The sequence below is a fragment of the Callorhinus ursinus genome, unplaced genomic scaffold (assembly GCF_003265705.2).
Source record: "Callorhinus ursinus isolate GAN/ISIS: 27379988/994484 unplaced genomic scaffold, GSC_fseal_2.0 scaffold34, whole genome shotgun sequence".
In the NCBI taxonomy this organism is placed as follows: domain Eukaryota; kingdom Metazoa; phylum Chordata; class Mammalia; order Carnivora; family Otariidae; genus Callorhinus; species Callorhinus ursinus.
In genome coordinates this window covers 11,140,911-11,158,575 of record NW_027397096.1, presented here as the reverse complement: position 1 = coordinate 11,158,575, position 17,665 = coordinate 11,140,911, and the positions used below count along the sequence as shown (strand labels likewise).

Sequence of the window (17,665 nt, the reverse complement as noted above, 5' to 3'; positions counted from 1 at the left end):
TTGAGACCTGATTTGTGACCTAGGATGTGATCAATTCTGGAGAATGTTCCATGGGCACTAGAGAAGAATGTGTATTCCGTTGCTTTGGGATGGAATGTTCTGAATATGTCTGTGAAGTCCATTTGGTCCAGTGTGTCATTTAAAGTCTTTATTTCCTTGTTGATCTTTTGCTTAGATGATCTGTCCATTTCAGTCAGGGGGGTGTTAAAGTCCCCCACTATTATTGTATTGTTGTCAATGTGTTTCTTTGCTTTTGTTATTAATTGCCTTATATAATTGGCTGCTCCCATGTTCGGGGCATAGATATTTACAATTGTTAGGTCTTCTTGTTGGATAGACCCTTTAAGTAGGATATAGTGTCCTTCCTCATCTCTTATTACAGTCTTTGTTTTAAAATCTAGTTTGTCTGATATAAGGATTGCCACCCCGGCTTTCTTTTGGTGTCCATTAGCATGGTAAATGGTTTTCCACCCCCTCACTTTCAATCTGGGGGTGTCTTTTTTTCTTTTTTTTTAAGTTTATTTTTAGGGACGCCCGCTTAAGTGTCTGCCTTTGGCTCAGGTCATGATCCCGGGGTCCTGGGATCGAGCCCCGCATGGGGCTCCTTGCTCAGCAGGAAGCCTGCTTCTCCCTCTGCCTCTGCCTGCTGCTCCCCCTGCTTGCTTAGTCTCTCTCTCACACACACTCTCTCTGACAAATAAATATAATAAAAATCTTTAAAAAAAAAAGTTTATTTATTTTTAGTAATCTCTATACCCAATGTGGGGCTGGAACTCACAACCATGAGATCAAGAGTTGCCTGCTCTTCCAAATGAGCCAGCCAGGCACCCCTAATTACTAGTTTTTCTCTCTTGCAACTAAAAGCAGTCTACGGGGAGATATTTTAAAACAATGCTGATATACCACTGTCTAAGTACTTTTGAGTATCTGTGTAGTATAAAAAAGTGAGGACTGTACACTCTATTTCTTTCTCTAGGTAGTTAACAAATGTTCAATCAAGCTAAGGAAAAAACATAGATGGGGTGCCTGGGTGGCTCACTCAGTTAAGCATCCGACTCTTGGTTTCGGCTTATGTTGTTCTCAGGGTTGTCAGATCTAGCCCCACATGGGGCTCCACGTCAGCACAGAGTCTGCTCGGGATTATCTCCCTGTCCCTCACCCTCTGCCCCTCTCCCCACTTGTGCTCTAATAAATAAATTAAATAAATAAATAAATAAATCTTAAAAAAAAAAATAGAATCACATCAATCAAGATCTCTCTCCAAATACATGAATCAATACCTTTTGGACTCACTATATAAGAAGCTCATTCAATGCTGCTATTATTCAGTCTCCCCACCCTCACACTATCCCAATAAAAACCAAAGTGTATGTAATAGAGAAATCTGACTAGTAGCAGTTCATAAGAAAAATATCTAAAGACTGGAGCTATTTCAATAAACCAACAAATGTGATATGATTACTAAAGCTAATGAGAGGATTCCAGGACTCTACTAGCATAAGTACAATGCTCAGGTAGCAGGAACTAAATATTTCCATTATACCTCAAAGTGGTCAGACCACATCTTGCAGAATATCCTCAATTCTAGAACATTTACTGAAGGAATAAAGGAATATGAAGGGTCTGAAATTAGCCTAGAGGAAAGACTAGAAAAACATGCTAGCTAATTTTGGTTAGGTAAATGATGGTCATAATGCAAAAGGCAAAATAAGTACACTGCTCTGTTTTTGTTTCAGCATACAAAACATCTGAAAGATTCATGGTGGCAGATTTTAACTGACAGTTAATTATGCAAGCATTTGTACTTTGAAATATTAAGATTTACTGAAGATATTCAAGCAGGAGTTGAATTACTTCTTATCTGAATTACTCTAGAGATATCTCAGAACAGAGTAGGAATATCTGAAACAGAAAAACCAGTTGCTTTTCCTGCTCTTTCTGCCAGTCCACCTGTTCCTTCTTTTCCACTACACAATCACTTATGGGTTTCAAGGCTTAAAATGCCTGGCACACACACTTCATTTATACAAAATAATTTGGCATCTACTTTTCTAAAATGAAGGTTAACCTTACTTTTTGAACCTGAAGTAAAACCTTGCCCTCAGTCCAATTAGTTGAGTTCCCCATAAAAAACCCTGTTCTTGGGGCGCATGGGTGGCGCAGTCAGTTTAGTGTCTGACTCTTGGTTTCAGCTCAGGTCGTGATCTCAGGGTCCTGGGATCAAGCCCCATGTCGGGCTCCGCACTGAGCATGGAGTCGGCTTGAGATTCTCTCTCCCTCTGTCCCTCCTGCTCCTGTTCTCTAAAATAAATAATCTTAAAAACAAAACAAAACAAAAACCTGTTCTTTAGTAATATTAATTCCTTGCCAATTATCACATTCCTCCCTCTTTTTCCTTGCTAACAATCCAAAGATCTATTATATCACATGCTTATACTATGAACGAATAACCTGGGAAACACACAGCCTTTGAGTTCTGCAAAAATCTACAAAATATGTAAAGTGCCTGGAATACTGCTACAGGCCCCCAATAGTACCCTTGCCTCCAATTTTATTACCCTATAATTTTAACCACTACAGCAGCCAAAATGACCCTTTAAAAAAAAAAAAAACAACTGGGGACGCCTGGGTGGCTCAGTCAATTAAGCATCTGCCTTTGGCTCAGGTCATGATCCCAGTGTGCTGGGATCAAGTCCCTCATCAGGCTCCTTGCTCAGTGGGAAGCCTGCTTCTCCCTCTGTCTGCTGCTCCCCCGGCTTCTGCACTGTCTCTCTCTCTCTGACAAATAATTAAAAAAAAAACTGGATGTCACTGCCCTACTTCAATAAACAGCAACAATAACATTTATAGAACACTTGTTCTATAGAACACTATGTGCCAGGCACTATTTTAAACACTTTACATATATTAAATCATCCAATACTCAAACAGGATGAGGAAGGTACCATTATTAGCCCCATTTACAGCTGAAAAAACTGTCATATATATTAAGTAATTTACATATAGTAAGTGATTTGCCTTACAGTAAGTAACAGCATTGGCACTGGACCCTAGGAATTTTGGCCCCAAAGTCTATCTTTTCACCACTGTGGTATACTTCCCCCCCTCAATTACTTCCCAAAAGTATTTAAAATAAAACTCCTTATCATGGTCTAGCTATAAAGCCTTGTAAGGTTTAGTTCTTGCTTACCACCCATAATGTCTTCACCAAACTCCTTATCTTACTTAACCTGCATGCCCCGCCCCTTTTTTTTTTAAAGATTTTATTTATTTGTCAGAGAGAGAGAGAAAGAGAGCGTGAGCAGGAGGAGTGCAGGCAGAGGGAAAAACAGGTTCCTCGCTGAGCAAGGAGTCCGGTATGTGGGACTCGATCCCAGAAGCCTGGGATCATGACCTGAGCCAAAGGCAGACGCTTAACCTCCTGAGCCACCCAGCCATCCCTGCATGGCCCTTCTTAATTGGGTCATTGTCCCCATCTACACCTTCATTTTATATCTCTACCTCCCCTCTCTCATACTGGTTTCATTCATGCTCCTTAAAGACATCAAGCCCTGTTCTTCCTACATTAGAATTCTTTGCTTGCAAACAACAATTTTCAGCTCAGGTTAACTTAGGCCAAAAAGACAACTCAGAAGAAAATCAAGTAGTTCACGCAACAGACAAGAAGTGGAGAACCAGGCATGGATACAGGGCAATTCTAAGCCTTAGGCAGGAAAACACAACCACATCAATGGGCATTGCTTAAGGAAGTCAATATCACTAGGATGAATTCATTCCAACCAGTTTGTTTTTAATTTTTGTCCTTACTAGATTCAGAATTCAAAAATCCTAGAATAGAGAATCTGACTGACCTAGCCAAACTTACCTATGCTTTACAAAAGAAAGCTGAAGAGGAATGTCTAAATTAAGACTGCACATATTAGGGGAGATGTAATTTCCAAAATTTCATTATGTTATTTAGGTAGGAAAAGAGAATATATGCTAGAAAACTCCTTTATCCGCCATCCCAAATCAAAAGTCTGCTAATTGCCTAACAGCCTTTTGGGAATGCTATAGTTCTGCTTTGTTATTTTCCTTGCCCCCTTCTCCTCCTTCAGGTCTTAACTCAAATATTACCTTTTTAAAGAATGTTCCTTGATCATCCTCTTTAATGTAGCTTTCCCCTGTCACCTACTATCCGTCCCACCAATTAAAGGTACATCATCTTGTTTAATTCCTTTATGACAAATTTTAGAACAATCTTCTTATTTGTTCATTTATTATCTATTTCCCCCACTAGATTATAGGTTCCATGAATACTGGGTGTACCTGCATTTGATCACCAAAGATGAGTAAGAGACAGTAAAATGGTAGGTAGAATAATCTTTTGAAAATGCAAATCAGATGGTGTTACTCCTTACCTTAATATCCTTTAATGTTGCCCAGTATACTTACACTGGAATGCAAATACCTGCTATGATGTGACCCAGCTCTGCCTCATTAACTTAGCCTTTTGATAATTCCTAGAACATGCCAAGCTCTTTCCCAATTCAGGATCCATGCCTAGAATACTCTTTAACAGGTTCTTCACAAGAACAGCTCCTTCTCAGCCATCAAATCTCAGCTAAAATAACACTTCCTAAAAGAAGCATTTTTATCACACCATATAAAATAGTTTTTCCCTTCTAAATTATTATCACAGAACCCCATTTCTTTCCTTCATGGATTTCTTAATCCATAATTATTTCATTTACAAGCTTACTTCTTTATTGCCTATCTCCCCAACTATATAGTCTTGCTCCATGAAAGCAGAAGACAGAAAATATATAAATAATCAGTAGTATCTCTCCAAAGCCTAATTCACTGCCTGGCACTAAGTCAGTACTCAAGTATTTGTTAAAGGAAAGAAAGAAAAAAACTGGTGTTTTCTAAAAGAAATTTTCTGTACATAAAATTTAATCAGCATATCCAAGATAAGATATTTCTACAGCTATAATCCTCAAGCCTTCCATCCAAAACCAGGTAGACTAGAAAATAAGTGTTTTTATTTTGTCATGAACAATTTATTTTGCTAGCTAATGAGAAAAAGAGCTTTGAAAGCTCTTAAGAGAAATATGAAAGGCCGAAGTAGGGAAGCTCATTTAAAAATAATTTTAAGGATAACACCAAGCCTAGACATACATGTACTTCCTTAAATATAGGTGTCAATCAGCAAAATATTGAACAGGACTCATGATTAAAGAGCAATTGGCATTGAAATCCATATTTTAACCTTCACCTCCATTAAGTTTTAAAGCATTTACTATAATAACAGTATATTTCTACCCCCATTATCTGTCAAAAGAGGATTTAGTTCTTAGCCTCCTCTTTTATGTTTCCACCATACATTGTAGAAAATCCGGTATGATTTCACCAAATGTAAGTCCTACTTACCAAGTGCTCTTGCTACTGCCAGAAAAGGAATCTGGTCAATAACTGTGCTCCTTCTAACAGGTCCATTGTGAGTAAGCCGAGGTCGTTTCCAAACTACACGATTAACCCCAGACTTGTTCATCACACTGAAACAGAGTTCACAAAAATACTCTAAATGAATAAAATATAACAACTAAGGTAGCTCAACGTGTACTAATACAGATTACATGATCATGAAATAATGACTTATCTGTTCCAGACACAAAGATGCATAAACCATAATTCCTGTTCAGAGAGGAAAGACAAAATAGGGTAGATTAACATGAGAATTGAGATTGCTGAGGTAGTTTAGACATAACAGAGTAGAAGTAATGAGAAGAAAAATGAGTTGATAGCATGTCAGAGAAAAAAGCAAGATAATGTGATAACTAAGAAAACGGAGGGAAGGAAGAAGAGGTTATAAATAAATAGTGATAAAAAAATTGAAAAGGAGAGGTTATATAATTTTTGATGGATTTGAGGGTGCTGAAAACAGTACAAAGTCAGTTTCAATATTTTTAATTTGAGGTTATACCTCAATAGAAATATCTATGTATTTAGATATTTCTGTAATTAAAAGTATGACAGTAGACTTTGGAAACAGATCAGCTGTAGAGATACAGATGTGGGAGTTACAGAATAAGAAAACTCTTAGAGGGCGCCTGGGTGATTCAGTTGTTAAGGGTCTGCCTTCAGCTCAGGTCACCATCCCAGGGTCCTGGGATCGAGCCCCACATCAGGCTCCCTGCTCCTCCCTGCTCCTCGGGAAGCCTGCTTCTCCCTCTCCCACTCCCCCTGCTTGTGTTCTCTCTCTCACTGTGTCTCTTTCTGTCAAATAAATAAATAAAATCTTAAAAAAACAAAACAACAAAAAAACTCTTAGAAAGGAATTTGGCATAGGAGCAACAGAAATCTATTAATTAGTACTCAGAAAAGTTAGTACATGCTAGGGTGCCAAAAACATGGAAATACGGTCAAATCTTTAAGCAAAAAAAAGTAATCAAAACACAACAGAAGGGCACTGGGTGGCTCATTCGGTTAAGTGTCTGCCTTCAGCTCAGGTCATGATCCCGGGGTCCTGGGATCGAGTCCCACATCAGGCTCCCTGCTCAACAGAGAGTGTGCTTCTCCCTCGCCCTCTGCCCTTCCCCCCTGCTCATGTATGCTCGCACTCGCACACGCGCTCTCTCTCTCTCTCTCATAAATTAAAAAAAAAAAAAAAAAAACCACACACAATAGAGATGGTCTCTCAGCAGGCGCCTGGCATGACTGAAATGGTAAACTGACCCTTCATTTAATCATAATCTGCCTGAGTTTAAAAAAAAAAAAAAATCAATGAAAAAAAAATGTTCCCCTGGAAGGCTAGAAAAGTTGGCGGGAAGAGCAGCAGAGAGAATTTTCAAGAAACAGTATTAGCCTAACTGATATTAAGTCCTTCTGACAAGATAACATGCAAAAGACGAAGTTGATTCCCAAGACTTTGAAAGACAGATGACACTAAAATAATCTAATTAGTCTTCTCATTTAGAGCCCCTATGCATCCAGAAATCCTTTGATTATAATCTGAAATTTCATTCATCTACAGCAGGCCAGCTGATAAATAATATGTGGTTTCCTTGTCAGTTACTTTTCTCATGATTAATGAGTACTAAGACATCCTGATGTATACATGAGTGAGTCCTTTATTAGTTTATTATGTTGACCTTGAGTAGCATGACTCTATCCTCCTAAACTTGATGAACACTGAAATGAAACTGGTTTCAAATGCGGAAAGCTGAAGACAGGACAAATAATGGTGACCACTCTCAAAGGAATGTCACTATAAAATGCCATACCCCTCAGCAGCTGCTAGCCAGTTAACCCCCAACTATGGCTTTGCTATCTCTGTTTCAACTTCAAAAGAATGAAAATACTAGAAAAAAGAGAGAGAGATAACAAATGGAATAAAAATCCTAAGAGAAGCAAAATAAAGGCATAAGCCTTATAAATGAGAAACAGCCACTCTTACTCTGAGCCAAAAAAAACATGAATATGGCAGAACAGCCTCAACCTTCTTTCTGAAGTAGAAAAAAAACTTATCTAACAAAGGCAGGCCAGGAGATTTGAGCAGCTCTGTCTCATGAAACTCTGCAATGATGGAAATGTTCACTCTGCCCTGTGTGGCTACTGAGCACTCTAACTGTGGCTAGTGCTACTGAGGAAGTGAATTTTTTATTTTCATTGTAATTAAATTATATTTAAATTTAAACAGCCATATGTGGCTAGTGGCAACTCTATTAGATAGAGAGGAGGAATGAAGCAAGTACAGAATGGTCACTAAAGGTTGTCAATAATAACACAGAAGAGAAATTCGAGAGTTGTTTGTTTACTATCCCTTTTGAGAACCCACTTAGTTTAATTCACAATCCTTAAAGCAACATTGTTCTAGGTCACAGCAAGCTAGAATACCAAAGGCAGTCATTTTGTTATTTTATGCTTTCTCCAATGCTGCTCCTCAAAAAACAAACATAAGGAGAGAGACAATTGTTCTGCCTTCATACCACCTTAAGTCCTATTGTTCTTTCCTAAACCTACTCCCTAATATGTAAGGCTTAATACTTAGCTAATTACAGTAGCTACCCAAATTGTTTCCATTAAAACTCTTAAGTAGGCGCTCTCTTGATATTTAATAGTCAAAGATATTATTGTCTCTATGCTTCTGAGGAACAAAAAAACAAATAATAGAACTGGTTAAAACAAAGTTTTAAATCCAGTATCAAAAAACCAAAGCAATATTATAAAAGATGCTGCTTTTATTGCACTCCCTGCTGTTGTCCTGTATGATTAAAAGGCATACACAAAGGAACAGCCTGATATGCAGAGAGCTGACTGAGCAGCAACAGAAGGCTGGAAAAACAGAGCACTGGCCAGTTGCCTAGGGTGAGACACAGGGAAAGGAGGAGATAACTTATAATAAAACAGCTCAATTTGTGCAAAAAGACACCTGCTCCCAAATGGCAAAGAGCATCTGTCCAACCATCCAGATGGTATTTTAAGTGATAAGACAAAAAAACATTAACTCTCAAAAAAGTTATTAAAAATCAAAGAATATAAATTTAATAATTCATATAGAAAAATAAAGAATAGTCAAGCAAATATTTTTTAAAAGATTAATGAAAAGGGATCAGGACTACCAATATTAAAAATTATAATGAAGGGGCGCCTGGGTGGCTCAGTCGTTAAGCGTCTGCCTTCAGCTCAGGTCATGATCCCGGGGCCCTGGGATCGAGCCCCGCATCGGGCTCCCTGCTCTTCAGGAAGCCTGCTTCTCCCTCCCCCACTCCCCCTGCTTGTGTTCCCTCTCTCGCTGTGTCTCTCTCTGTCAAATAAATAAAATCTTTAAAAAAAAAAAAATTATAATGAAGCCACAATTTCTTTTTAAAAAAATATGCTACTGGTACATGAACATACAGTATAAAAAATAGAAAACCCAGAAAAAGACCCAAATATATACAGGAATTTAGTTTATAATTGCAAAGCCCACTTTGCATGACTATGAGCAGTGGTCTCAGATACAGACTGACCTTCACACTCATAGGATCAAACAGATGACAGCATGAAACCAGGCTCATTTAACTTTGTAGGATACAGAACAGGGAACAGTATGCCTGCATGGCAGCTTCAGTTATGTTTTCTCCAGCAATCATCCTTAAGAGAAATCCAAGAGCCATTTTCTAGACCCCATAAACAAGCTTCATGTGCCACAGGTAAACTTCATATACCCCAGAAATCAGTGTCTTACAATATCCCGTGACTTACCGGTCCCTGCACAAGTCAAACTGCATGTATATAGGGCAGCTAATAAGGTCTGTATAGTCCACTCAAAATCTTCTCTATCCAGATACAGTTCCAATTTAAGGATCATTCTACCATAAGCAATGGTACCTTATAACAGAACTGACATTCCATCTTAACCAGAAAAACAGTGCTAGAAAAGGGTAAACTCAAGGTGATCTTCCCACTAAAGAGGGGTTTTATGCCTGGTTACCCTTCTAATCAGTAAGAAAAAGATACATAATTGTTCTGGTGGCTATTTTTTTTTTAAGATTTTATTTATTTATTTAATTGACAGAGAGAGAGAGAGAGACAGCGAGAGAGGGAACACAAGCAGGGGGAGGGTCAGAGGGAGAAAGCAGGCTTCCCGCCGAGCAGGGAGCCCGATGCGGGGCTCGATCCCAGGACCCTGAGATCATGACCCGAGCTGAAGGCAGTCGCTTAACCAACTGAGCCACCCAGGCACCCCTGTTCTGGTAGCTATTAATGGCCATTGAGAAAAAAATATTAACTTGTATCCCTACTACACAGCTCAGATTTAAAAATTCCAAAGAGACTGAAGGTTAAAATATACAAGATGAAACCATCTAAGTACTAGAAAAGTGGTTCTCAAAATATGGTTCAGAGGCCCCTGGGAGCCCCCCAGATCTTTACAGGGGGTCTGCTAGGTCAAAATTATTTTCATAAGACCATGTGTATACAGTGGAGTTTTTGAAAGGCTACAAGATTTGATATGACATTATATAATAAAATGTGTCAATATCTGGATCTGTGTAACTCAGCAAACCAGTATTTCACAAGTGACCAATGCCTATGTTACAAAATCACGCATGGGGACTATATACTACATGTTTCCAACTATATGATCTTCTGGAAAAAGCAAAACTATAGCGACAAAAAGAGACCAGTGGTTCCCATAAGTAAGGAAGGAGGAAGGGATAAATAGGCAGAGCACACAGGATTTTTAGGACAGTGAAACTATTCTTATGATACTATAATGGTAGATACATGTCATTATATACCTGTCAAAACCCTAGAACATCCTTAATGTAAACTATGGGCTTTGGGTGATAATGATATGTCAATTTAGGGTCACCAATTGTAATAAATACACCACTCTGGTGTAAGTTGTTGATAGTGGGAGCTGTGCATATAAGAGGAGGCAGAGAATATACAGTAACTCTCTGTACTTTCCATTTAGTTTTGCCATGAACCTAAAACTGCTCTAAAAAATAAAGTCCATTAATAAAAAAAATCATTTAACCAATGGCTCTTAATTGATACACCTATGGATCTGGAATGTAAGCATATAAAAAGGTCATTGATATAATTTCAGACACCACACTATTATTAACCTTTAAGAAACTACCTCTTTGAGTTTTAGAACAGTATCAAAGAAGAATATCCTCATACATGAAAAAGCTATTTAAATACTCCTCCCTGGGCGCTTGGGTGGCTCAAATGGTTGAATGTCTGCCTTGGGCTCAAGTTATGATCCTGGGGTCCTGGGATCGAGTCCCACATCGGGCTCCCTGCTCCTTGGGGAGCCTCCTTCTCTCTCTGCCTCTCTCTCTCTCTCTCATGAATAAATAAATAAATAAAAATATTAAAAAAAATACTCCTCCCTTTTCCAATTATATATCTATGAAAGACCAGTTTTACTTCTGATACTGCAACCAAAAAAACACAACAGATTGAAGGCAGAAGCAGATATGAGAATCTAGATGTCACCTATTAAGCCAGACATTAAGGAGACTTTATAAATGTAAAACAATGCCAAGTCTCTCTCTAAATATGTGTTTTGGGAAATAGCTATTTTTTCATTTAAAAAAATGTTCTTTATGTTAACACAATGGGTTTATTTTTTTTTTAAGATTTTTATTTATTTATTCCTGAGAGACAGAAAGAAAGAGAGAGGGAGAGGGAGAAGCAAGCTCTCTGCAGAGCAGGGAGTCCGATGCAGGACTCGATCCCAGGACCCTGGGACCATGACCTGAGCCAAAGGCAGACGCTTAACTGACTGAGCCACCTAGGTGCCCAACACAATGGGTTTAATATTGTTATTTTTTCAGGGGCCCCCTGGGTGGCTCAGTCATTTGAGCATCTGACTCTTGATTTCAGCTCAGGTCATAATCTTATTAGGGTTCTGGGAACCAGCCCAGGAGTCTGCTTGTCTCCCTTTCCCTCTGTCCACCCCCTCACTCACGCACTCCCACTCACGCTCTTTCTCTCTCAGATAAATAAATCTTTAAAAAAATATTGTTATTTTTCAATGAACAAATATTTGAAAATGCTTCTATTTTTAGTTTCTAAAGTCATTACATATAGCCCATACAAACAAAAAACTCTGAGGTCCTCAATTATCAAGAGTATAAAGGGCTGCTAAACCCAAAAATGGTCATAACTGCTGTACTAGAATATAGAATACTTTTTAATAACCTCAGAATGAGAGAACTATATGTACAGCCCCAAAAAATGAAAGTCGTAACAGAAGAGACTAAACTAAATTAAAACAAACTTCCATGTGGAAAAGAAATTCCAGGGCCATAACTGAAAGTCAAATTGTGAAAACAACACCTGAAACACATCACAAAGATCAGACTAATTTCTCTAATTGTATAAGCAGCTCTTACACATTAATTAAAAAAAGGCTAACAATCTTCCCCCTAAAATGAACAGAGTATAAACAGAAATACACAGAAAAGGAAAGATAAATAGCTATTAAACAAACAAAAAGATATTCAACCTTTCTTGTAAGACAAATTAAAATTAAAATATCACCAAGTTTCCCCCTTTTTTAACCTAAAAGTCAATATGATCAAAAAGTTCTAGAAGTATGCTGTCAAGGGCATCCACATACACAGATGACATTAACATAACTGGTACAACCTCCATGGAGACTAACAGTTATCAATATTCAAAACATACTCCTCTTTGGCCCAGCAATTCCTTCTAGGAAATGATCCCACAAATATATATGTACAAAAAGATACATGTACAGGATTTTTCATTTTACAGTAGTGTTTGTAATAAAAAAAAAATTAGAAATACTCTTCAACAGGAGAGTACTTAAATAAATGATAGTACATCCATATATGGCACAGCTTCATATCTGATCATGTATGAATCTCTATCAAAGGATACAAAGTAATACTGGTTTCTTGAGGGGGAGAGGAACTGGGTGGCCTGTGAGCCAAAAGCAGTTGAGAGACCTTCTAAAGTATATCATTTTATGCTACCTAAAATTTAACCAAATGAATGCTACCATTAAAAAAAATGTGTGTGCATGTGTGTGTAAATCATCATACAGAAAATCTAATTAACATCTGGTGTTTTTCTATACTACTCCTATTTCTCTGCATAGTTGAAAATCACGCTACAAATATAATTTTGTGACCAATAAGCATTAACCTATATTATTAAAAATTCCCCATAGATGTGGGAGTTCATTATACTACTCTTTCTACCTTTACCTATGTTGGAAAATTTTCGTAACACCGTGATTTTAAAAAATCTATCTATAAACATTATTTTTAATGGCTATATCATATTCAGTGTTATAAATATGTATTATATATACTTAACCATTCTTCAGCTGTTGGGCCTTCAAGTTATTTCCAGCCTTTAACAGTCTTTAAACATTGTTGCCACCAATAACTGTTCAGATATTCTGGTCCACATTTCAGATTTCTTTAGAGTACATTCCTGAAATTACTGAGTCTATAAACATTTGAAGCTAGTGGGTATGAATTATAGTCTATATAGGTCATACCAATTTATAATCCTACCAACAGGATTCCCATTTCAACAAAAATATTGAGAAGTATCTTTTTTTTTAACTTTGCTAACCTAACAAGAGAAAATAGTTTCATTTTAATAATTTTTTTCAAATGTTTTCTACTCTTCTGCATTTTTGTTGTTGTTCAAAAGTCCTCTATTCACCTACTGGCGGTGGTTTCTTAGTGTTTTCTTACTGATTTTAGCTTATAGTTTTAAGACGTAAATTCTTTCCCCCAGTTAGTTCATTAATATTCTTAAAAAGTCTATTTTGATTTAACAGAAGGAAAATAAAGGAGGCAAGTAATAATATCAATGGAAAGGCTTTAGTTAGAATAATTATTTAGAAAATACTGGATTCTGGGGTACCTGGGTGGCACAGTTGGTTAAGCAACTGCCTTCGGCTCAGGTCATGATCCTGGAGTCCCGGGATCGAGTCCCACATCGGGCTCCCTGCTCAGCAGGGAGTCTGTTTCTCCCTCTGACCCTCTTCCCTCTCGTGCTATCTCTCATTCTCTCTCTCTCAAATAAATAAATAAAATCTTTAAAAAAAAAAAAAGAAAATACTGGATTCCATTTAACTTGCCTTATACCTTCAATTTTTAAAAACTTAGTATTGGGATAAGTTTTACATTTTCTCGTGTTATTCATTCCTCTGATTTTTAGAGTAATCTTACATTTTAGTTTGCATCATAAAATATTATGCTGAATCCACTTTAGTTCATAGTTTACAAATTATACATTGAGACAAGAACTTGAAACAGACAAAAGAAAATAGTAAGAAAGGTTTGCAGCATATCTGAGGTACAAATCAAAGAAAAAAAGCTGAAGGTTAATTGTAACAAAATTCTGCTCCCAAAGCCAGATTCAAATTCTTCTACTCTGCAACCCTAAGGGCTGCTCTGTCCAGATTCTGAAAGTCATACTGCAGTACTTATGTAAAAGGTGATCAATAAATCCTTGGTATGTATTATTTGACTCCCATTAAAATATTATTTCCCTCTGGAGCCATTATCAGAAATGAAACAGTCAACTCAAAATAATGAGGTAAATATGAATGCAGATGGGTACTTTAACAGGCAAACTAAAAACCTGCAATACTGAGAAAGTAACTTCACTAAAAGGGAGTAATAGGTCAATCTGGTTAGTAAAGCAGAAAAGAACTAAATAGAACCAAGAGACGAAAGACAAAAAAACAGCACAATGATTACCTCCCACCAAGTCCTTCGATTCGTTCTCTTTCCTTGGGAAGTTCTGGCTTATGGTCCTGTGTCACCTCCACAGCTCTGACAAAATCATCCTTCGGGTCATCCTGAATTCCAAGAACCACCCCTGAGTCACCCACGTGAGCTACATACATCTTCATGCCCCGTATGATGACCACACTGGCAGTTGTCCCTGACGTGCTGGGAAGACCTGTCATAGTCTTTGGCCATTCTGCTGTAATAAGAAATAAAATATTTTACTCTTCCAGATTTAAACATTAATATGGTATCAGAATAAAAATGGCAACGTGTGCTGAATTAGCATTGTTAAAACTTGAGTTAGCACAGGATAAAATTTAAGAACATTTTTAAAGCTATTCAAAAAGAACTGTGTTAATTTCTTCATCAATATATTAAAAAATTAATTTTATAAATAATATAATTTTATTACAACCATCAAACCAATCCCAGGAGAAAAATATTACAGGACAGATTTACTAGTTCCACATGTCTTAGTCCTAACTACAGTTAGTGGCAGGTATGTGCTCAGAGTTTTTTTTCTATAGCCTGTAGCTTAGCATCTATTTATTAATCTCTCTTTTAAAAGATTTTCAGGAAAAGCTACTTGTTTTCAAAATAGTTCTTTTGAATATTTAAAATCTAATAAATAACATTTTTATTCAGCACTTACTGTGTACCAGGTTCTGTGCTAAGAGCTTTACATGTATTATCTCAAATAATACTTGCAACAAACCTATAAGATAGGTAAAATTATTCCCGTTATTTTCATTTTACAGATAAGGAATCAATAGTTTGAATAGTTAAGAAAGTTGTTTAAGATAACTCAAATATTAAGTGGCAGAGACCCAATATATTTAACTCCAAAACCTTATATTGACTAATTACATTCGTCATTTAAATATTCTGAAATATTCTGTAATATTAAACAAACTACAATTTACAGTTCAACATAGCCAACTGAATCCAAACACTGACAGTCTCTTCACCAAAATCCCACTGAAAGGACAAAATATAAATATTAGAAAAAGTCCACAGCAATCATGAAACACAGAGGAAGGTCATACACAAATCTGAGGAATCCCTGGAATCTTAAAGAAATGGAATTAAGGGAAAAATCAGAATACAAAACTTGTAGTCCAGTATAAGTGAAAAGCACAGTCATAAAGGCAATACATCAGTTTTCCCTGTTAACAGAGTCCCTGAAAAGCTCAAACTCAGAGACAGTGGCAAAGGCTGAGACAGGAATGGATGGTAGAAGCTTGACAGATTTATTTATAACTGCAGGAGCTAGGTCAGTGCCTAAACTCTCCGCACAGTAAAAAGCAAAACATTCTGGTTCCTAACTGACATTTTAGTTCCTATAATACCTCTCTTCAGGAAAGTGATGTTATCTGTTGATAGAGACAACAGGGTCTCAACAGGGATGAGGTGGAACAAATAGGGCCTATAAACCTGGATGGGGTGCCACACAACTTTCATAGCCACAAGGCATCTCTAGCATATTCAGACTAATTAGAGTTCTTTTCTTTATTACATATGCCGAAAAGACATTTCTTGAAACCTACAGCGCATCTCATCTCATCCTGCAGATGGAATCCACCCTACAGAATGCCCTGTCACTCACAACAGAGGGCTGCTTGCAGTATATGAAATAATGACCCTCACAATTGCTGAGGGAAACAGAATGGCTACCAATATTGATGAACCCAGAAATTCATATACATACACATGTAAAAACCACCTGCACAGTACCAGACACATTGTAAGTGCTCAATAAATGTTAGTTTTTGTTGTTATGACCTTTATTTAAGAAAAGCAAATAGCCAGGGCGCCTGGGTAGCTCAGTCATTAACCGGCTGCCTTCGGCTCAGGTCATGATCCCAGAGTCCTGGGATCAAGCCCCACATCGGGCTCCCTGCTCAGAGGGAAGCCTGCTTCTCCCTCTCCCACTCCCCCTGCTTGTGTTCCTGCTCTTGCTGTCTCTGTCTCTGTCAAATAAATAAATAAAATCTTTAAAAAAAAAAAAAGAAAAGAAAAGCAAACAGCCTAAGAGGCATCAAGAGTATACAAGGAGAAAATGGCCCCCAAGAAAACATCTGTGGAAGAATCAAAAGCATCTGTAGACTGGCAATGATAAGGTTCAGTAAGGTTACTGAATATAAAAATTGTTATATTAAAAAAAAAATGCTATTTCCCTAAGCCAGCAACAAAAAAATTACAAAATGTACCTTTTAAAAAAAGATATCATTCACAACAGCAGCAAAAGGTATATTATATCTGGGAATAATGCAACAAATCTCTAACAAGACTTTTATGGAAAAGTTGTAAACTAGTGGACCAAAAGAACAGAATAGTGAGCAGAGAAAGACCCATGCATTTTTATTTATTTATTTTTAAAGATTTTATTTATTTGAGAGACAGAATGTGAGAGAGAGAGAGCACATCAGAGGGGATAGGGTCAGAGGGAGAAGCAGACTCCCCGCCGAACAGGGAGCCCGATGTGGGACTCGACAGGGCCTGAGCCGAAGGCAGTCGCTCAACCAACTGAGCCACCCAAGCACCCGAGACCCACGCATTTTTAAACACTTGATACATGAATAGTGGAGAAAAGATTGACTTCCTTTTGACTGACTGAGCCTGGGTGGCTCAGTCGGTTAAGTGTCTGCCTTCTGCTCAGGTCATGATCCCAGGGTCCTGGGACTGAGCCCTGGGGTCGGGCTCTCTGCTCAGTGGGAAGTCTGCTTCTCCCTCTCCTTCTGCCCCTCCCCTCCCGCTCATTCCCACACCAAAAAATAAAATCTCAAAAAAAAAAAAAAAAAAAGATTGACTTTCAGTACATGGAATTGGGACAAGATTAAACAAAACAATAAAACCCCAACTCTTTGGGTCTCTGATGCCAAGCCCAAAAAAAAAAATCAATTTCAGACATTAAATGACCCAATATGAAAAGCAAAGCTAAAATGGTTAGAAAATATACAGGAAGGTACATTCATGACCTCAGGATAGGAAGGGATTTCCTAAAGACAAAGGATGAGCTAAAGAAAATGATTAACACCCTTTCCCCTTCTCATCCCTATGCTGGCAATAGGAGATGCACTAGAAAATTTGAGTCTTAGAGTCAATGAATAAAAGGATGAGCTCATCATCTTCATAGCTTTTTTTTTTTTTTTAAGATTTTATTTATTTATCTGACAGAGAGAGACACAGCGAGAGAGGGAACACAAGCAGGGGGAGAGGGAGAGGGAGAAGCAGGCTTCCCGCGGAGCAGGGAGCCCGATGCCGGGCTCGATCCCAGGACCCCGGGACCATGACCTGAGCAGAAGGCAGACGCTTAACGACTGAGCCACCCAGGTGCCCCTTCATAGCTCTTTTTAAAAAGGATGCTTACAATTTAAAGGGTGTTTTAATGAAAAGACAAG

General features: G+C 37.7%; 1 protein-coding gene across 2 annotated transcripts in view; it reads right to left on the bottom strand.

Moving 5' to 3' along the window:
- The window catches only part of PPM1D (protein phosphatase, Mg2+/Mn2+ dependent 1D), a 70,706-nt gene that overhangs the window by 37,111 nt on the left and 15,930 nt on the right, over nucleotides 1–17,665 (bottom strand). Inside the window, exons 2-3 of one of the 2 annotated variants that reach the window (XM_025851315.2) lie at nucleotides 14,232–14,457; nucleotides 5,413–5,537 (exon numbers count right to left, since the gene is read on the bottom strand). In XM_025851315.2, the coding sequence (XP_025707100.1) occupies nucleotides 5,413–5,537; nucleotides 14,232–14,457 (351 nt within the window). Of the gene's footprint in view, nucleotides 1–5,412; nucleotides 5,538–14,231; nucleotides 14,461–17,665 lie in introns of both variants that reach the window. The other variant, XM_025851314.2, reaches the window with a different exon arrangement.